Here is a 19,982-nt window from a genome sequence, read left to right on the forward strand (position 1 = left end):
AACATCCATCAAAACCCCTAGTGAAGCTTCCCAGGGCTTAGGTCTTGGGGTACATGTAGCCCAGGACTGAGCCCCAGCATCACCGGAGGAAGGTGTGGTGTTGTGTTTTTGTCTATCTGAATAACAAAGTGGCCCCAACAGGAAACCTTGCACATATGAAGTCCAGATTCCACAAAGAAAACTAAAACAAAAAACATCCCCCCACTGAGCAAATTTTTAAAAACAAATAATTGATCTCAGGGTCACTAACTCAGCAGGTCTAAAGGGTCTTAAAAATTCTCACTTGTAGTTAAGTTTTCAGATGAACAGCAACAGCTGTTGCTATACTTGAGGCCACACTGAGAACCATTAGTTAAAAATAACACAAAAGTCACAAACAAAAGATCACTGGACTTAATCAAAATCAAAACCTTGGCCCTTCAATGGATGCCACTATGAGTGAAAAAGACACCTCAGAACAAGGCAGGCCCTATAACTCACATATGGAATTTGTAACCATATTTGCTTTACTTTTGATACAAATGTACACATTTTTTCTTGTCTTTTCTTTTCTTTTTTTTAAACTAGAGCACTGCTCAGCTAGTGCTAGGTGTTTTGTGGTGCTAGATCGGGGGCTGAACCTGGGACTCTAGTCTTTTTGCCCAACAACTGTCCCGTTTCCAAAGCCTTACAGGATACGCATTTTAACGACCTACATACCATCACACAGGTAGAACACAGCGCAGCCCGGCCCCTTGGGCCTGTATTTTGTCTACTCATACATTCATGGATATTTGGGGTCATTTCTACTTTATATGGGTGTATTTTCCAACTGCATAACTGTGTGACTGTATAAAGACGACCAGATGACTTTCCAGAGTGACTGTACCATTTTACATGCCCTGCATCGGTGTCTGAAGGATTTAGCCTCTCTGCGTCTTCTTCAACACTTTTTATGATCTCTTTGAATGTAACCTCCCTAGTTAAAATCCAGATTGGTGTGAAGTATGGTGCTGCATTGAGGTTTGTTTTACTTGCATCCTTATGTACTTGATGGCCATGTAGGTCCTTTGTACATGTTTTAATTGGTGTTTTATTTTATTACTGAGTAATCTGAGTTCTTTATATGTTCTGGATACATGTTCATTAGCCATGTTCTCTATTAAACTACTCCCCCATCTTTCCTCTCCCTTGTGGGCACCTGACCCTGTGACTGGCACCCTGAGTACCTAAGTCAGATTAGACCAGCATCTGCACCTGCTCTATCTCCACAGCTAGAATATGGGCAGCAGTGATGGCAGCACATTCCCGCTCTTCTTCTTGCCCCACTTCTGTCCTAGAGGCTGGACTCTACATGAATGTGCAATGATGGCTGGGCTATTAGTACATGTGTCATGCCGGGCTGTGCAAGCAGTTTAATCATTATGCAGAAAGCTTTCATGCCAATCTGTGGAACAGGCTTCATGGGAGAGGAAAACTGATGCCTCAAGTCTTTAGTACAGATCTCTGGCAGCCATTAAATTTTGCCTACTAGTCATTCCTCCTAAATTCTTTTCTACTCTCAGTATATTCCAATATTTTCCAATAATTTCCTATTATTCCAATATTTTGTTTTTCCTAGTATTTAGTAAGATTTATGGTTTTAATGTAGATTCAGTCAACTCCCACTTTATGTCCTCATTATGCTCCTATGTTCTGTTCATATGATCTTAGCGCTCTGTAATGCTCCTCCCTGGCCTTTGCAATCTTACCCCAGTAACCAGTACCCCTTTTATGGACTTCAACTATGCCTGAGTGTCCTAGCAATTTGTTACTGGGTTGCTTGTCTCCCTCTGTATGATCTGCTGTAAGTGCAGTTCACCTCGAGCCAGAGCTGTAACGAAATTTTACAGCACTGATTTAGGCACCAGGTACATTCACTATATAACAATGTTACTGCTCTAAAATTCAGTATCTGTGCTCTTCCCTAGCATTGAAAAAGGTCATTTTATAAGTGACTGATAGAGCAAATACATGCAGAAATATACTTTATTATATCCAACATGATCAGAGAAACGTGCGTCTTTTGACAATTAGACCCCTCTCTTGCTGAAAACCAAACACATGTATAATCAGTCACAGTGACTCATCAGTCTCTCCAAGTGGGAAGGGAGAATGAGACTAAGGTACAGAACAAATAATTCAAAAATTTAAAGTATTTATCAGCTTACTATGATCTGAATGAAAAATTTTTTTCAGAGACAGCAATAGCAAGTGTGCATGCCAAGAAAGACCCTTAAGTACCAGAGCTTCATCCAGTGTAGTGGGGACCAGTCTCAGACGTGGGTCATATACAGGGCAAAGCAGCCATACCATCCATGTCCACTATTTTGCCAGCCCAATATGAATGAATTTCTAGAAAGTCTGGACCAAAACTCATTTTACTTCAACTACAATTCATTTAATATATATATATGCCACTAGGGCTATCAATCACTGGGGGGTTGGTGCCTGGGAAACTCTCCCATTCCACCAGTTTTCCCACACCTTTCCTGACAGAGAGAAATGGAGGAAAAGGAGGAGTGAGGAGAGAGAGAAAAATGACACCTACAGCCCTGCTCCACCACTTGTGAAGCTTTCCCTTTATAGGTGGGGAGTTGAGGGGGGTATATCTGGATCCTTGCGCATGGCGATGTGTACCCTTTACTGGGTGCACCACTGCAATGTCCCTCAACTACATTTTCACAATATGTGAGGCTGTTTCTCCTTTACAACACAATGAGATCCCCCAGCAGTAGCCATCAAAAAATTCTATCTTCCTAGACTATCCCTTCTTAGACTATCCGGGGTCTGGCTACACACGCAACATAGACAAATTCCATACCGTCTCCCTTCCAGGGTTCTTAAGCTGGCCTCTTCACGTGCAGTCATCCTCTCTCTTCGAGCTGAATTCTGAGAAGCATGGAGAGGATGATTTGGATGTCCTGGGTCACCAGCAGATGCTAATGCAGAACCATAACGTAATTGAGCTTCAGTAGAATCCATAATACTGACCATCCAGTTCCAAGTGGGAATTAGCTTTTCTTCTACATAGTTCTATGAAGACCAAACTAAAATAGTTAAAACTATCCAGATAAAGTTGTTAAAGCTGATAGCTAAATTATGCCACATTTAAATATCGGTAGTCATCTTGTGCAGTATACTGAAGTTATTATAATGGACAGCCCCAGTGTTTATTTGAATAAGCAACTTTTCAGTGGCTCCATACCTGTAAGTTGACTGCATCTTGGTAGGTCAATTTCACAGCTGCTGGAATCTGAGAGTACACTAGGTGGTTATACTTAGGAATAAGGCCCATCAAGTCTGAGATCTGCCTTATGACAATGCTGTAAGCCCTGGCTAAGCTGCTTGCAGATGTTAAGTAGCTGCTGGCATTGCTAGCTTCCAGAGCAGCTGCTGCAGCTGCAGCACTTGTGCTGATGGTACCACTCCGACGTAAGTTGGAAGGATCAATATAAATCAAACCCGCTGAACTTGCTAAAAGGGGAAGAAAAAGAAAAAAAGACAACCACAATAAAGTTATGTCAGTTGCTAACTGTGTTTCTCTAGTGTTATATATTTAATTTAAAGGGTCAATTGTACTAGCAAATGTAACTGAGCAGAAACCATCCCTTAATTATGGAGGGGAGTAGTCTCAGCCTGAGGTAATAATGCCACAGCCTCAGCCCTCCCATCCCTCAAATTTGGTAGCTATAAAGTTTTATTAGCTTGGAGCAAAGATTGGGGCTGGGATGGTCCCAGCCTCCAGTGAGGAGTTGGGGTTGCCGTTAACCACTCTATAATGCATAAGACAGCAGGCACAATAATCCTGTAGCAGAAAGTAAGAAATGCTGCTATAAGCATATGCAAATACTATCTGAGCTCTGCAAAACAATGAAGACTAGTTCTGAAAGTTGACCTGTCTTCTTGGTGAGCATGCATTGCTTAAAAGACCCATGTAGGCAGAATGCCATGTTTTCAGACTCGCCTGCTGGCGTGGATGTGCTGGAAGGGGCTGTACTAGCTGCACGCTGATGCTGAGTATTGCGAACAGCCCACTGCATGGAACGGGGAGCCTGGGCAGCACCGTTGGCATGGGAGCTATTTGTGGTTCTCTCTAGTGGTTCATCAAGCATAAAGGTCTCCTGCTCTATGTCATCACTCTGACTGCTGCTACTATCAGAATCACTTGAGTCATTTGACTGTGAATCATCTTCAGAAAAGAAGGCAGGAACACTGCTTGCACCTAAAATTTTAAAATCAAAACAACAGGATGAATTTGTAGATTATCTGAAGCTACAGTGTACCCCCCCCCATCAGGAAAACATACACGTCTAACATATTTTGCTATACACTATACGTTATGCTTATTAAACCAATAGTCCACAAAACCATCACTATATTAATGATAGTGAGTGTAGTCTAACCAACTCACAATCAGCGTACACACACACAAAGCAAGAAAGCCATCAGGATAAAGCAACATACCTGCTTCTGAGCCAGCAGTTGCTGCAGTGACGACACTTCTGCGCCCACTAGCGTTATCCTGGTTGCTATGGTTACTTTCACTGTCGCTTTCTGTTTCGGCTGCTGCTAACAAGTCCAGTTCCATGTCACTGCCTAACATTCATTTAGATAAAGGGGTGTAGAGTACAAACTCATTATGAATAGAGATGGCATCTGATAAACCAGGATAGCACAAGGGTGGGAACTAAAGGGCACAGATAAAGATCTTGGTAAAGATCTGCAGAGAGAAGTGCTAACTACCATAGGAGAGGGGTGACTAAGAAATCTGCAGCTCAACCTCTGCCATGCAGAGCCTTAGGGACAAAGTGCTGGCAAAAGGACTCTACTCAATGGCTACAACTGTGGGCTAGGTCCACTGTTCATGGACTTAAGAGACCAGACTTGGGAGTCGGGCGGCCAGCACAGCAGGTTAACTGCATGTGGTGCGAAGCGCAAGGACCTGTGTAAGGACCTCCTGGAAGGGAGCTGCTTCACACGTGGTGAAGCAGGTCTGCAGGTGTCTTATCTTTCTCTCTCCCTGTCTTTTCCTCTCTCCATTTCTCTCTGTCCTATCCAAAAACGACATCAATGTAAACAATAATAACTACAACAATATAACAACAAGGGCAACAAAAGGGAATAAATAAATATTAGAGAAAAAAAAGAAGATGGTTTAAAAAAAAAGAGAGAGAGAGAATGGACTTTAAGGAAGAGGAAGTTAAAAGTGTCAACTTTTTTTTTTAAAACAAAATCTTTATTGGATAGAGATAGCCAGAAATTGAGAGTAGACAGAGAGATAACTACAGCCCTGCTTCACTACTTGTAAAGCTTTCCCCTACAGGTGGGGATCAGGGGCTCAAACTCAGATCCTTGCATATTGTAATGTGCACCACCACTTACTACCCCCAAATGTCGACTTCTTATATAACTGTTAGAACATATAATTTAAATATGTGCAGTCTATTGCATATCAATTACAGCTTAGTAAAGTTGATTCTAAGAGACTATCCTGTGGCTACCTGTATAGCAACTGGCCTAAGTTACCTCAAGTGAAAAGAAAAAAGCTGTAACACATACATAGTATCTAAAAGTGAGTCAGACACAGGGCAGTGCAGGGGAGAACTAGAAGTGAAGATAGAAACTGCAAGCACCTGGCTGAGATTATGGACCCTTTGTTTTTATTTTATTTATCTATTTATTTATTTATTGCCTCCAGACTATTGCTGAAGCTCAGTGCTGGCACTACAAATTCACTGATACTGGCAGCCATTTTTTCCACTTTTTGTTGTTGAATAGGACAGAGAGAAATTAAGAAAGATGGGGAAGATAGGGAGAGAATGATAGACATCTGCAGACCCACTTCACTGCTTGCGAAGCAACTCTCCTATAGGAGGGAAGACACGGGGCTCGAACCGGGACCCTTCTGCCCTTAACCCAGTGCGCTACCACCCAGCCTCATGTGTTTCTTTTCTTTTATCTCTATTTCCCTCATGTGCTTAAGATTTCCTTCCTTTCTTCCTTTTTTCTTTTTTTTTTTTTTTTTTTTTTTGTCAGCAGAGTTATCACTGTGGCTTGGTACCCACATGATAACTCCTCTGTTCCCAGTGACCTTTTCTTTTTCTTAGAGAAGAAGTAGGGAGGAGGTGGTTGTGGGGGTGGTGCAGTGGATAAAGCACAGGACTCTCAAGCATGAGGTCCTGAGTTCGATCCCCGGCAGCACATGTAACAGAGTGATGTCTAGTTCTTTCTCTGTCTCTGCCTATCTTCTTAATGAAAAGATAATTTTTAAGAAGAATTGTTAGAGAGAGAAGTAGGGTGGGGGTGAGTGAAGGAGAGACACCTGCAGCACAGTCCATTGCTTGTGAAGCCCCCCCACACACAGGCGGGAAGCTCACAGTAGCATGTGCCATCTTTCAGCGTCATCACCTAGCCCTGATTGTTAATTTCTAAAAGCTTTCTAAGAGAAAGTTACTTAAACCAAAAGGTGAAGAGGGTTTTTTTATATTTACAGGTATAAAGATGTGTATCTATATGTATAAAGTATCTGAAATGAATGCTCCCTCAGCAAGAAGCACATTCCACTCAAGTGAAATGCTGCTTCTATTAGCACCCACAGAGTAGTGTCAAGTCAGCTGCTCACCGTCCTCATCATGCTCATCGTGCTGCCCCTCTGCCTCCGCGTTCTCTTCCCCGTGCTCTTCCTGTTCATCGTGATGATCCTCTTCTCCAGCCACACCCTCCACCACCTCAACCTAAGCACAATTTCATTTGTAGACACACCCACATCCTCCATTGCTCTTCCACATTGACTAGTACATTCTTAACTGAGCAGTGTTGAAAATGCCTGCTAATGGAAATCTGCTAACAGCAACATCAAGGTCTCCCAGAACTTATTATTATTACGGTCCATACAGAGAACCTTACAACAACTATGTGAGAATTGCTTTTTGAAGTTTCTGCAATTTTAAATTTTAGGTATTTCCTCTACTCTCAAATACACTGCACATTAAGTCCTAAAACCTTAATAGTGAGGGTGTCTCCCCTGTTAAGTCTTAAGTAACAAGGTTTTGTCTGCTTTCATAGTTCTCAGTAGATACAATAAGAACAACAGAGTCTCTAGGCTGGAAGTGAAGCATGTCTGAGCGCCCTAGTATTTATGGAACCTCTAGTGCCTACTCTAGTGTCCCTCCTTCCCAAGGAAGTGGCCCATGTCTGGGACAGAGAAAACTACCTCTTCCACATCTGCTGACACGATGTCATCCTGCTCTTCATCTCGTCCCCGCACGGGTTGTGACTGGCTGATGCGCCTCTGCTGTGGGTTCCGGATGATGTAGGACGACTGAGACTGGCTGGTGCTACAAGAACCAGGACACAGTGAGCAGATTGCTACTTGCTTTCGGCACACACCTCTCAACTTTATTCAGTGTGGTTCATGGGCTACAACATTTTGCAAAAACCTCACCTCAAGTTCTTGGGAACCAAAAAATAATCAATCTAGAGGAGATCACTAATGAATCCTCAAGAAGTTATTTCATCAAATGACTTGATGTATGTATTTTTACAAGTCCTTGCCTTATAGAAATAGTCTTTCTTTCCCACTGCTTTCAACACCAGCAGCCAGTTCTCAGCTTCTGTAAGTCTGGATAACAGCTCTCATCCGTTAATGAAAGTGTGCTCGTTACGAACAGCCAACTCTTTAATAGATGTGATGTGACTTCTGCTCTGTATCTATTTCCTTTTGTTGCCCTTGTTTTATTGTTGTTGTTAGATAGGACAAAGAGAAATGGAGAGGGGAGGGGAAGACAGAGAGGAGAGAAAGATAGACACCTGCAGACCTGCTTACCCCTTGTGAAAAGTGACTCCCCTGCAGATGGGGAGCCGGTCCTAGCACTCTGCGCCACGTGTGCTACCGCCCGACTCCCCTCTGTATCACCTTATTACCTAAAGATTTATAAATGTGTATGTGAGGGAAACAGAAAAATAGTTCAAGAATGTGGCATCTAGTAGGATCATAATGAAAATAATTTCACACCTCTCAATCATCTGAATTAGAAATGACCAAGACAGGAGAGACACCTCCATCAAAATGGGGGTAGAACCACAGAATACATACTACCCCATGCCCTTTAACTGTGTCATACATGATTTATATGTAGGCATGCACATATGCAACAAGGAAAGCACAGCTCCTGTGTTGAAGAGGGAAGCTACCCTACTGACTAGCTTGGTGAGGAAAGTCAACAATTTGCACCAAAGCCATCTGCTGAGATCACAGTTTAGGAAGTTAGGAGGGTTCAAGGATCACAGATTTAACAGCCTGAGGTGTTAGCAACCAAGGAATTCCACAGGCATTTCTTTCCTGTGTCTTCTCACATACATAATGCCAAACAAAAATTATAAATGGGCAATAGATTCCAAGAGGATTACTTCTCTCAGCTGAAGCTGAAAGGGAAAAGGGAAAAAAATACCTCTGTGGAAAAAATTTTTTTTAACTTTATTTGTTTTCCATTTGTTGCCCTTGTCTTTTTACTGTTGTTGTAGTTATTATTGTTATATCATTGTTGTTAGATAGGACAGAGAGAAATGGAGAGAGGAGGGAAAGACAGAGAGGAGAAGAGAAAGATAGACACCTGCAGACCTGCTTCACTGCCTGTGAAGTGACTCCCCTGCAGGTGGGGAGCAGGGGACTCGAACCAGGATCCTTATGCCGGTTCTTGCGCTTTGCGCCACGTGCGCTTAACCTGCTGCGCTACGGCCCGACTCCTCATCCCCCCTTTTTAAAGAATGAGATTTATTTATTCATGAGAAAGATCGGAGAGAAAGAACCAGCCATCATTCTGGTACATGTGGCGCCAGTGATCAGAACTCAGGACCTCATGATTGAGAGTCTAGTGCCTTAGCCACTGCGCCACCTCCCAGACCACCTATGTGGAATATTTCTACAAAGCTAATAGTATAATGAGAAGTATCTCTCCGTGGTCCAGGAGGTGGCACACTGGATAAAGCATTGGACTCTCAAGCATGAGGTCTTGAGTTCAATCCCTGGCAGCACATGTACCAGAGTGATGGCTGGTTCTTTTTCTCTATTTCTCCTCCTATCTTTCTCATGAATAAATAAATAAGTGAATTTTATTTTTTATTTTTATTTTACTTTTATTTTTTTTATTCTCTAGTGAATTTTATTAATAAATAAAAGGTATCTCTACAAAACAAAATGATAACACACAGCTATGACTGTTAGCACAGATGTGTAAGTATTGATTGATGCATAAGTTTAAAATCTTTTTGATTCCCCAAATGTTCACACATGTCATTTGAGTACTGATGCAGAGCCAAACATTGCGCTTAAAGAAAATCAGATCTGTGACCACATAGGGACTTACCTACTTGACTGGTCAGAAGTTGGCCGTGGGGGCAGTGGCTCCACTGAAAATAGCTCTTCACTCCCCTGCATGGCGTCTATGCTGGTGCTAGCCAGCGTGAAGGGCGCCGTGGGGCGGGCAATCCCCATCCTGACCGGGACGATGAGCGACTCTGCCACATTGCACAGCTCTTCCACAGCATAGGGCAGCAACGCCTGGAACACACGCTTGCACTTCCCAATTGGCTGTGGAATAAAGTTGCTGGAGAAAAGAGGAAGACACAGGAGTCTTTCATGATTCTTTTCATATTATTATCACAAAAATATTCAAGATAGCAAGTAAAAAGTAGTATATTTTTAAGCTCCTTACTTTTTCTTTTTGGATGAAGCCATTTCCACACTAAGAATGACAAAAACCCTTGCCACTGACCGCAGAAACCTCATCGTCACGGTGATAGCCTCTTCTCTGCGTCCTGGTGTATATTTGTTTTGGAGTTCTTTCACTAGTGTACCCAGTAGTGTATCTAGAAGCTTTAAAGAATTGCAATCACTTGGTTTTTGTTGAGACATCTCATGAGATCTTTAGACATTCATAAAGTAAAAAGTTCTATAATTTTTCAACATTAAAATTTTAGTAAAAAAAAAACCTCGAAATAATTTTTTCTTTTGCCTCCAGGGTTATTGCTGGGGCTCAGTGCCTGCACTGCAAATCCACCACTCCTGTAGGCTACTTTTTCCCTTTGTTTTATCATTGTTGTGGTTATTATTATTGTTGATATTGCTGTTGTTGAGTAGGACAGAGAGAAATCAAGAGAGATGGGGAAGAGATGGGGAGAGAAAGATAAGACACCTGCAGACTTGCTTTACCGCCTGTAAAGCGAACCCCCTGTAGGTGAGGTGCCAGGGATTCCTTATCTGGTCTTTGCGCTTTGCGCAATATGCGCTTAACCCACTATGCTACTGCCCGGCCAAAATAATTTTTAACCAAAATATTTATAAACACTAATTAATTTATGCTACACACCAGTGCATTTGATGTATAGTGGGTCTCAAAGTCTTAATTTCTTTGGTGGCACCCGGTAAATGTTCGAGCTCAGTTCCTACAGGACTCCACCACTCCCAGAAGTGCCATCCCCCAACCCCCCCACCTAGTCTGAGTAGAGGGTGAGAGACCAAGCAGGAGATCAGTCAAGAGAAACCACGACATTGCTCCAGCACTCATAAAGCTCTGCCTGTATTCACTCCCATGAGGAGTCATGGGACTCAGGCTGAGCTCTGACTCTTGGTGACTTGTGTATTCTACAGGGTGAGCCACCTGCAGTGCACAAGTTTAACTTTAGTTTGATAACATCATATGTACTATTACTTTGACAACAATACCAAATCTGTATATAAAAATAACAACACAGGAGTCGGGCAGTAGCACAGTGGGATAAGCGCACATGGCGCAAAGTGCAAGGACTGATTAAGATCCTGGTCCAGCCTCTGGCTCCCCACCTGCAGGGGAGTCGCTTCACAGGCGGTGAAGCAGGTCTGCAGGCGTCTCTCTGTCTCTCTTCCTCTCTATCTCCCCCTTCTCTCTCAATTTCTGTCTCTATCCAATAACAAATAAAAAAAAAAATTTAAAAGAAAATACACACACACACAAAACACACTGGAACTATCTATTTCACGCATATGGAAGTGTTATTATTTGCTGACAGATTTATCACTGGGGGTCTGCCTGTACACAAATCCATTGCAGGTGGGGAGTGGAGGTTTGAACCCTGGTCCTTAAGCATAGTAGCATGTGTGTTCAACTGAGTGTGCCACCACCCAGCCCCCATACAGAGTATTTACTGAAAAAGCAAAGTAAGAATAGCTTCAAATATTCATATGAATTAATCCTTAAGCCTACCCTATCCTCCTGCTTATGAGTCATTCTGTGTATGGTGTCTCTTAAAAGACTTTTAATTCTACAGAACACCCAATTTCACATGGTTTTCTTGATTCTGTCTGCTAATGCTTGTTACATGACATACATTACATATATATAATGTTTGTTACATTGTTGTTGGGCTATAATTTGATCCACTAAATTATTGGATCCTTACAGTATTTCCTTTTATCTTATATTACTGTTTTTTTTTTTTCTTACGTCATAATTGTCTCTTTATGAAAAGATCTGAGAGCTTGGGCACTACTACAGCAAACACAATGACATTGCATTCTTTTTCCATGTGCCTCCCTATAACCTTACCAGCAGTGGTTTCATGGCTTTTCATCTAATTCCACAGCAAAAAAAAAAAAAAAAGTCATTAAAAAAAGGGGGGTCGGGTGGTAGCACAGTGGGTTGAGCACACGTGCTGCTGAGTGCAAGGACTGGTGTAAAGATCCCAGTTCGAGACTCCAGCTCCCCACCTGCAGGGGAGTCTTTTCACAGGCAGTGAAGCAGGTCTGCAGGTGTTTATCTTTCTCTTCTCCTCTCTGTCTTTCCCTCCTCTCTCCATTTCTATCTTTCTCTCCCTCTTTCTCCCTTCTTCTCTCCATTTCTCTCTGTCCTCTCCAACAATGACATCAACAACAATAATAATAACCACAACAAGGCTAAAACAACAAGGGCAACAAAAGGGGAAAAAATAGCCTCCAGGAGCAGTGGATTCATGGTGCAGGCACCGAGCCCCAGCAATAACCCTGGAGGCAAAAAAACAAACAAACAAAAACAAGTTACACCAAGTTACTATTACCAAATATATAATTTGAGAACATGGTTCCATATATTTTATAATATACTTTAACACATCTGCCATTGTTAATTCAATGAGTTTTTTCTGTTAACTGAAACATTCACATCACTCTCCAAATTTCACCCCTTACTGCACTATTTACTCAGATGCTGCCGTGTACTAGTAGAATCACAGGGAGGTTATCAAGGAAAGCATCCTTTTCCTGCATGTATAGACTTACCAAGATGTCTGCTGTGCACTTGACTATGAGGCAGTGAGTGAAACAGTCTAGTCGGATTGTGCCACTCTGCTGGTTGAGGTACACCTGCTCTTCTGGGAGAAGATGGCCAATCCTACTGCTGGCACTGAGACTGAAGGGAGGAAGACAGAATGTACTGCAAGTGCCTACCCCACCTTGGGAGACACACAAATCTAGACATGCACATGACGAGTACATACGGATCTTTATTCTCTTGTGAGCCAAACATAATCATAGATTTGAGAGCATTCCAGTCCTGCAGGACCCGCTCCAAAGCAAGCTGGGCGAACCTTGGGGGCTCTAGGTCATGATCAGGCATATCTGAATCTAAAGAGAACAAGAAGCTGTAGGGAAAACACATGTTGCTTTCTACATGGCGTCCAACTTCACACTTACTCACCTTCGGGATTGGCAGTTTTCCGGTTTCGATCCTCCCTGATTCGGGGAGGTCTGTACTGGCAATGCTCTACTGTCTGACGTGCAACTGTTTGCACCAAGAACAGTAAGAGGTGCTCTCCTCTGCAAGATAGAACACTGCCATTAAACGGAGATAAGGCTACTTAGCGTTGTGTTCTCTTTCAACTCATGTCCTAAAAATCTCACTTGCCTGCTGTTTGGGAGAGTGACCAAATTAGTAGCAGTGAGTAGGCGATAAAGTAGATCAAGGCGAGCAGATTTCTGTCCAGCAATTAGAGTTTTACATTTACACTTCTCCCAACAATCGCAATAGGCTGTGGGTGATGTTCGTTTCAGTCTAGGAAAAATTCACACAAGCACAAATACTGAAATTTAAAAACATAGTAGCTTGGGAGGTGGCATGTGGCTAGAACTAAACCTAAAAGAATGAGGTGCCAAGCTGGATGTCAAGCCCTGCATGTACCAGAGGGAATGCTCTGGCATGGTGGCATCCCCCCCACTCCACTCAGAAAAATAAATAACCCTTTAACACATACACACACATACACACACACCTACACTGGAACTATGAAGTCATTTTATTGAAACTTATTAATACTTCACTTCTGAAATTCTTTCCCATTCCCACAATCCCAGTTCAGTTTAAGTGACCCTCCTATGCGCATCAGTGAACCCTAAGATCTTTAGTGGTGGTTATTTCTTATTTGTGCCCTCTAAAAGGGCCATGAACTTGTGAAAATATGGGGTTAACATCTCACCACCTTACCATCTGCTGCGGTGAGTGTGCTTAGCAATCAAAGAAGAAACAGATTACTTGTTTCTTGCATGTGTGATTTTACTGTGCCTAGGATTTTTTAAAATTCATTTTAAAAAAGCAGACAAATATGCTATAGTCCTAAAGCTTCCTCCCTGGTGTCACAGTACTCCCAGTTGGTACTGCAACTCAGACTTAGGCATGGATCCTTACATGGAATTATCTCTCTAGCCCTAGGTGATCACTTTTAGAGGCTTAAAACGAATACAGACTTGTTAACCTAAGTCCATTTAATAAAAATTAGAAAGATCAGTGTGATGTGTAGGCTTTTTTCAGCTTGCCATATACATTTTAAAACACTACTAAACATCTGTAATGAACTTACAGATGAAGATGCTCTGATTAGAATTCTGAGGCATTGCAAATGTTAGTGCTGGGTCTATTTTATTGTCTCGGTGGTCTGTGAAAATTAACAAACTAGCCATGGTACAAGACCACCAGATAAAAGGTTATGACATTCATTAACTTTAGGCACAAGTCAATCATCTTGATTTTCTTAATGCATACAGCATTCTCCTATTAGCAGATCCTATTATAGGGACCCAAGACTTTAGCTATGTATCTACATAAAATGTAGAGATGAGTCTCAGAAGACAAATTCCTTTATATAATAGCCTAATTTACATTCAAGAAGGCCACATCAGACCAAAAAAAAAACAAAAAAACAAAAAAACATCACCATTTTGAAGTACATTTTAAACCAAGAATTACATGTGAATAGAAAAGCTGGCTTAAAGAAAGGTATTTTAAAGTATAAAACCCTTAAGACATAACTTACTACAGATCATTTTGATAAAAAACACTATGTATCAGGAGTCAGATGGTAGTGCAGTGGGTTAAGCGCAAGGACCAGCATAAGGATCCCAGTTCAAGCCCCCAGCTCCCCACCTGCAGGGGAGTCACTTCATAGGTGGTGAAGCAGGTCTGCAGGTGTTTATCTTTCTACCTCTTTGTCTCTTCCCCTCCTCTCTCCATTTCTCTCTGTCCTATCCAACAACAACATCAATAACTACAACAACACTAAGAAAACAACCAGGGCAACAAAGGGAATAAATAAATAAAATATATATAAAACAAATCTTTTTAAAAAATTATGTATCTAGACAGTCTATAGTATGAAGGAAAACCCAAATCGTACTCACTTGCAGTCATGACCTTTATGACAAACTCTTGCACATTCTGTACAACAGCATAGTGATTCCAGCAAACCACAAGTTCGACACTCAAAAATATCCTAAAATGAAAAGAGTATGCATTTTTAAAAGAAAAAAACTGTCTTAGTGTAATAATCATTTCTGGAATTTTCAAAAACAATTCAAACCAGTAGTAACAAAGCAAATTAAAGTGCTCTGGACATAGTCATGCTTAAAACCATCATGTAAATTGAATACAAAGTATTACCAATAGGCCCCCACACTGTATCATCCAGAACAAGAAACAGTTATACAATTACATCAAGAATTTATGATGAGGTTGTACTACCCAGTGATGACTTCTAATTTTCAGGTCATCCCATAACTAGTTTGATCATCACTCCACTATTTCTTTTACCTAGGAGTTAAATGGCAATGGGGGTGGGGGAAGAACTTCGTAACTAAGATTAAGAGGAAATATTCAGGCTGCAATCCCAAAAGCTGGACATTATGATTAACCATGGCTAGTAAAAGGAAAAAGGTAAAAATCTAAAGATCGTATAGTGGCTAGCTAAACAGCTTAACTGGTTACATGTCAGCATGAGACTCACAGTTCAATTTCAACACTGCATGGACCAGAACAACACTGTGGTTTCTGTGTCTTATGTGGAACACAAATACACAACATCTGTTTTCCTGTCTCTCTTCTATGTAATAAGCAAAATCTTTTAAAAAATATATAGATAGAATAAATATAGGGAAAGGGAAGATAATGTACCTGATTAATGTGCTCTGCTCCAGTCCATGTGAAACTGCAGGTGTCATTACAACATAAGACATACAAAGGAGAGTCATCGGGGTTGGTCCCAGATGGGCAAACCATTCCCATGAATATATCTTCTTCTTTTTCACTTGAGGATACTTCGGCTACAAAGATTTAAGTACACACAAGTTCAGATATTCAGAAAGAACTTAATCATGGTCATTAATTACTTTTCTCAAAAGGAAAAGCTGTCATATTTATACAGCATAACATAGAAACTACAATATAGGGAGTTGCTTCACAAGCGGTGAAGCAGGTCTGCAGGTGTCTGTCTTTCTCTTCTCCTCTCTGTCTTCCCCTCCTCTCTCCATTTCCCTCTGTCCTATCCAACAACAACGACATTAATAACCACAACAATGTTAAACAAGGGCAACAAAAAGGAAAATAAATAAATAAAAAAGAAACTATATAGTGGGGGCTGGGCGGTGGCACAGCGAGTTAAGCGCACATGGTATGATGCGCAAGGACAGGCATAAGGATCCTGGTTTGAGCCCCCGACTCCCCACCTGCGGGGGCGGGGGGAGGGCTTCACAGGCAGTGAAACAGATCTGCAGGTGTCTTTCTCTCCCCATCTTCCCCTTTCTCTCTGTCCTATCCAACAACGACAGTCATAACAACAACGATAAACAACAAGGGCAACAAAAGGGAAAAAATAGCTTCTAGGAGCAGTGGATTTGTAGTGCAGGCACTCAGTCCCAGTGATAACCCTGGAGAAAATAAAAAGAAAAAAGAAAAGGAGAGAGAGAAAAAGAAACTACAATATAGTAATATAAGAACACTACAGAGAGTTAACATGCAAGGAAGTCTGTCCTATTGAATAGGACAAAGAAAAACTGAGTGGGTAGGGGACATGAGAGAAACACAGACAGAAACACTTACAGTACTGTTTCTCTATTTATAAAGCTTCTTCCCTGCAGGTGGAGAGCAGGGACCTAAACCTGGGTCCCTGCACATGGTAACGAGTGTGTTCATCCAGATACAACACTGCCTAACTCACAGGGTCAATTTTGGTGTGAAGTATGCTTACATCATAACCATGTGTAAGGAAATGAAAACATACCACAGACCGTGATGAATCCTCACCTTTGTGCTATTCAGTGAAGAGTCATTCACACTCAAGATTTATTTAACAAATTATAGATAATCTCATAAAATAACAAATGTTTTTCAAATGGCTATTTTGGGAGTTGGACGGTAGCGCAGCAGGTTAAGCACACATGGCGCAAAGTGCAAGGACTGAAGTAAGGACCCCACCTGCAGGGGAGTCATTTCACAAGTGGTGAAGCAAGTCTGTAGGTGTCTTTATCTTTCTCTCCCCCTCTATGTCTTACCCTCCTCTCTCCATTTCTCCATCCTACCCAACAATGACGACAACAATAATAGCTACAACAATAAAACAAGGGCAACAAAAGGGAATAAAAAAATATTTTTTTTAAACTTTAAATGTTTTTAAAAAAATGGCTATTTTAACCTTTTAAAGGTGGTTTAGTGTAGGTATTAGTAGTAGTAATAATATATTATTATTACTATTAATATAGTATTAGTATTATTTCATTGCCAGGACTTCATCACACTGGACTGACTTTTTTGGAAGGAAAGAGAAAGGGCTGGTGAAATACCTCACTCTGATGGTGTGCTGCTTTGCCACATGTACAACCCAGGTTTACGCCCAATCCTGAGTGCACTGAATGAAATGTCAGTGCTGTGGTCTCTTTTACACTCTTTCCAGAGGTGGGGAGGGGAAAAGAGGAGATGAGGAGAAAGAACAGAGGAAGGCCACAGCACAGAAGCAGTGTGAAACAATTTTTTAAAGATTATTATTTGTTTATTTATTATGAAAGAACAGGGAGCTGAGAGAGAAGGAGCAGAGCACCAGTACCTTAGCTCTGGAGCTGGCGCTTCTGGTGACTAAGCTGCAGTCTCTGAGCCCTCATACTCAAGCTGGTGCTCTAGCAGTCTGAGCTCTTTGCAGAAATGACATTCTCTAAATGCTTTTCTGGCACATCTACCACTCCTACTGGCCTTTCCCCCTCACTTTCTCATTGCTTAATTCTGATAGAAACAGAAGTAGAGATATAGAGACAACAGCAGCACTGCTCCACCATTCATGAAGTTTCCCCAATCCAGAGGGGACAGGGCTTGAACCCAGGCTGTAGTGCTTGGTGATTTGCGCACTCTACCACGTGCACCTCTTGGCCTAAGGGTGAGCTTGAGGTAAAGCAAGTTGTTGTTGAATGTCTGTTATGAGTGAAGAGATGGGAGCTACTGTCAAGACATCTGACATTATACAGTCAAGAAATAATCTGTATGTTGTATATGTTCAGAGCTCACTGAGATGGGAAAGGGGAGTAAGTCAAAAGAATGAAGTAGTAAAGGGTGTCCCTATGAACCAACTAGGTTCTTTTTCTTTCCCTTTAATTGCCACCAGGGTTACTACTAGCACTATGAATCTACTTTTCCTGACAGTCACCCCCCCCTTTCTTCCTATTTTTGATAGGGTAGAGATGAATGGGGGGGGGGGGGGAGGCAGGCAGCTGCAGACCTGCTTCATGGATTGTGAAGTTTCCCCCTTACAGGTGAAAAGCAGGGGCTCAAACCTGGGTCCTTGCCCATGGTAATGTATGTGTGCCACCAGTCAACAATGTGTGACTGTCTTCCCCCCCCCCCCCGCCAACAGACTAGACTTGAGATTAAGGAGCAAGCTGAGATGGAAGAGAAGCATTTGCTACTTCCAAAATTATCTTTCACTGGTTAAATGGACCCTTGGGTTTGAATAGTTCCACCATAGACTTCAAGGCACTTGGAGATCAAAATTCACTCCACTCCACCTACTTGAGTAGGACACAAGAATGATCAATGGCTCTTGAGTACCTAGAAGAAACTAGCCCTGTGGGGCAGCTGGAAGATGAGTGAATCTGAGCTACTTCACTTACCAATATACTGCAATGAGTATACCACCTTCTCTTAAATGTGCTTGGTCAAATATCAGAAAGTGAAAGTTGGAGGTGAAGATAAATGTGACAGAGAACTTGAAGTACCCTGTAAACCAAAGGGCTGCTTAACTGTATCACAGACAAAAATACTGGCAGCCCTGCTTCACCCCTCATGAAGCATCTCCCTGCTCGAACAGGGGTACCACCTCCCAGGCCTTTTCTTTTCTTCCCCCTAGTTCCTCCTTCAGTGCTTTCTATTAAGCAAATTCCAAGTCGGAAGTAAGAGTAAGACAAGCATCTATTATTTCCACAAATTTTTATCATACTAAACAGCCACTGATAGGTTTACTAACAATATTTTTAGTTTCAAAAGACTAGTTATTATATTATCCAGAACTGATTTTTTTTTAATTGAAGAAATTTATACTGTTGCTTAAAGAAATCTATTTTCATTTATCAAATATACATCGGGGGGGGGGAACAGACAGATAACAGCACTACTCAGCTGTGGCTTAAGAAGGTACTAGGAATTATGACTGGGACCTCTGAGGCCTCAGGCTTAAAAGTCCACTTGTCAGTTACTTTTTGACAAAACACTAGAAAATATAATATACAGGGGCTGGGTGGTAGTGCATCTGGTTGAGCTCACATGATACAATGTGCAGGGACACAGGTTTAAGCCCCTAGTTCCCACCTGCAGGGGGGAAGGTCCATAAGTGGAAAAACGGCTGCCAGGTGTCTCTCCCCACCTCTATTTCCCCTTTCCTCTTAACTTCTGGCTATCTCTGTTCAATGAATAAAGACATATTTAAAGAAAGGAAAGTACAATATACTTTTTAAAATATATAGACACATTTTATATATATAAATACAAAAGAATTATATATATATATATAAAATACAAAAGAATTATCTTAATAGTTCCTCATCAGTCTGCATGATTATATTATGAGCAAAGAGTAGAATTATTCAGACTATGATATGAGCAACTTTTTAGGACTTGAAACAGACTACCTTTTGCAATTTTTTGGGCTGTCTCTAAGATGGTAATTGCAGCAGGATAAGCTCGGCCACTTACAGCAGACATAAAAGGCGTCATTCCTCTTGCATCCCTAAAATGAGAAAAAGTGTACATAAAACATAATAAATATTTTCTTTGTTGCCTACAGAAGTACATAATCTTGGTGCAGCAATAACAAAACAAAACCTGACTTTATTTTATTAAAAAATGTCCTACTGGGCTGGGGAGACAGATGATGGTTCTGAAAAAGACGTTTCTGTCTGAAACTCTTGAGGTCCCAGGTTGAATCCCCAGCACTACCATCAGCCAGAGCTGAGAAGCATTCTGGCCAGTCTATTTGCCTGCCTGCCTGCCTATCTATCTATCTATCTTTTAACTTTAAGAAGGAAAAAGGGGAACCATTTGAGAATTTCTATCTTCATCACCTAAAAGTGAGGCAAAAGAACTTTGCATCTATGATTTGATTCCAACCTACCATCATCTAAACTAAAGGTTATTAACAAAATGGAAAAT

The 19,982-nt window shown here is 41.5% G+C and overlaps 1 protein-coding gene across 1 annotated transcript in view; it reads right to left on the reverse strand.

The window, feature by feature from the left end:
* UBR5 (ubiquitin protein ligase E3 component n-recognin 5) overlaps positions 1–19,982 on the reverse strand; it is a 117,910-nt gene that overhangs the window by 29,555 nt on the left and 68,373 nt on the right. The window contains exons 26-40 of the mRNA XM_060196392.1: positions 19,463–19,560; positions 15,471–15,619; positions 14,702–14,793; positions 12,936–13,082; positions 12,729–12,847; positions 12,529–12,655; positions 12,311–12,440; positions 9,735–9,895; positions 9,387–9,626; positions 7,235–7,358; positions 6,644–6,755; positions 4,486–4,617; positions 3,986–4,243; positions 3,227–3,495; positions 2,843–3,054 (exon numbers count right to left, since the gene is read on the reverse strand). Of these exons, the coding sequence (XP_060052375.1) occupies positions 2,843–3,054; positions 3,227–3,495; positions 3,986–4,243; positions 4,486–4,617; positions 6,644–6,755; positions 7,235–7,358; positions 9,387–9,626; positions 9,735–9,895; positions 12,311–12,440; positions 12,529–12,655; positions 12,729–12,847; positions 12,936–13,082; positions 14,702–14,793; positions 15,471–15,619; positions 19,463–19,560 (2,370 nt within the window). The remainder of the gene's footprint in view (positions 1–2,842; positions 3,055–3,226; positions 3,496–3,985; positions 4,244–4,485; positions 4,618–6,643; positions 6,756–7,234; positions 7,359–9,386; positions 9,627–9,734; positions 9,896–12,310; positions 12,441–12,528; positions 12,656–12,728; positions 12,848–12,935; positions 13,083–14,701; positions 14,794–15,470; positions 15,620–19,462; positions 19,561–19,982) is intronic.

Source organism: Erinaceus europaeus, chromosome 1 (genome assembly GCF_950295315.1).
Source record: "Erinaceus europaeus chromosome 1, mEriEur2.1, whole genome shotgun sequence".
Classification (NCBI taxonomy): Eukaryota; Metazoa; Chordata; class Mammalia; order Eulipotyphla; family Erinaceidae; genus Erinaceus; species Erinaceus europaeus.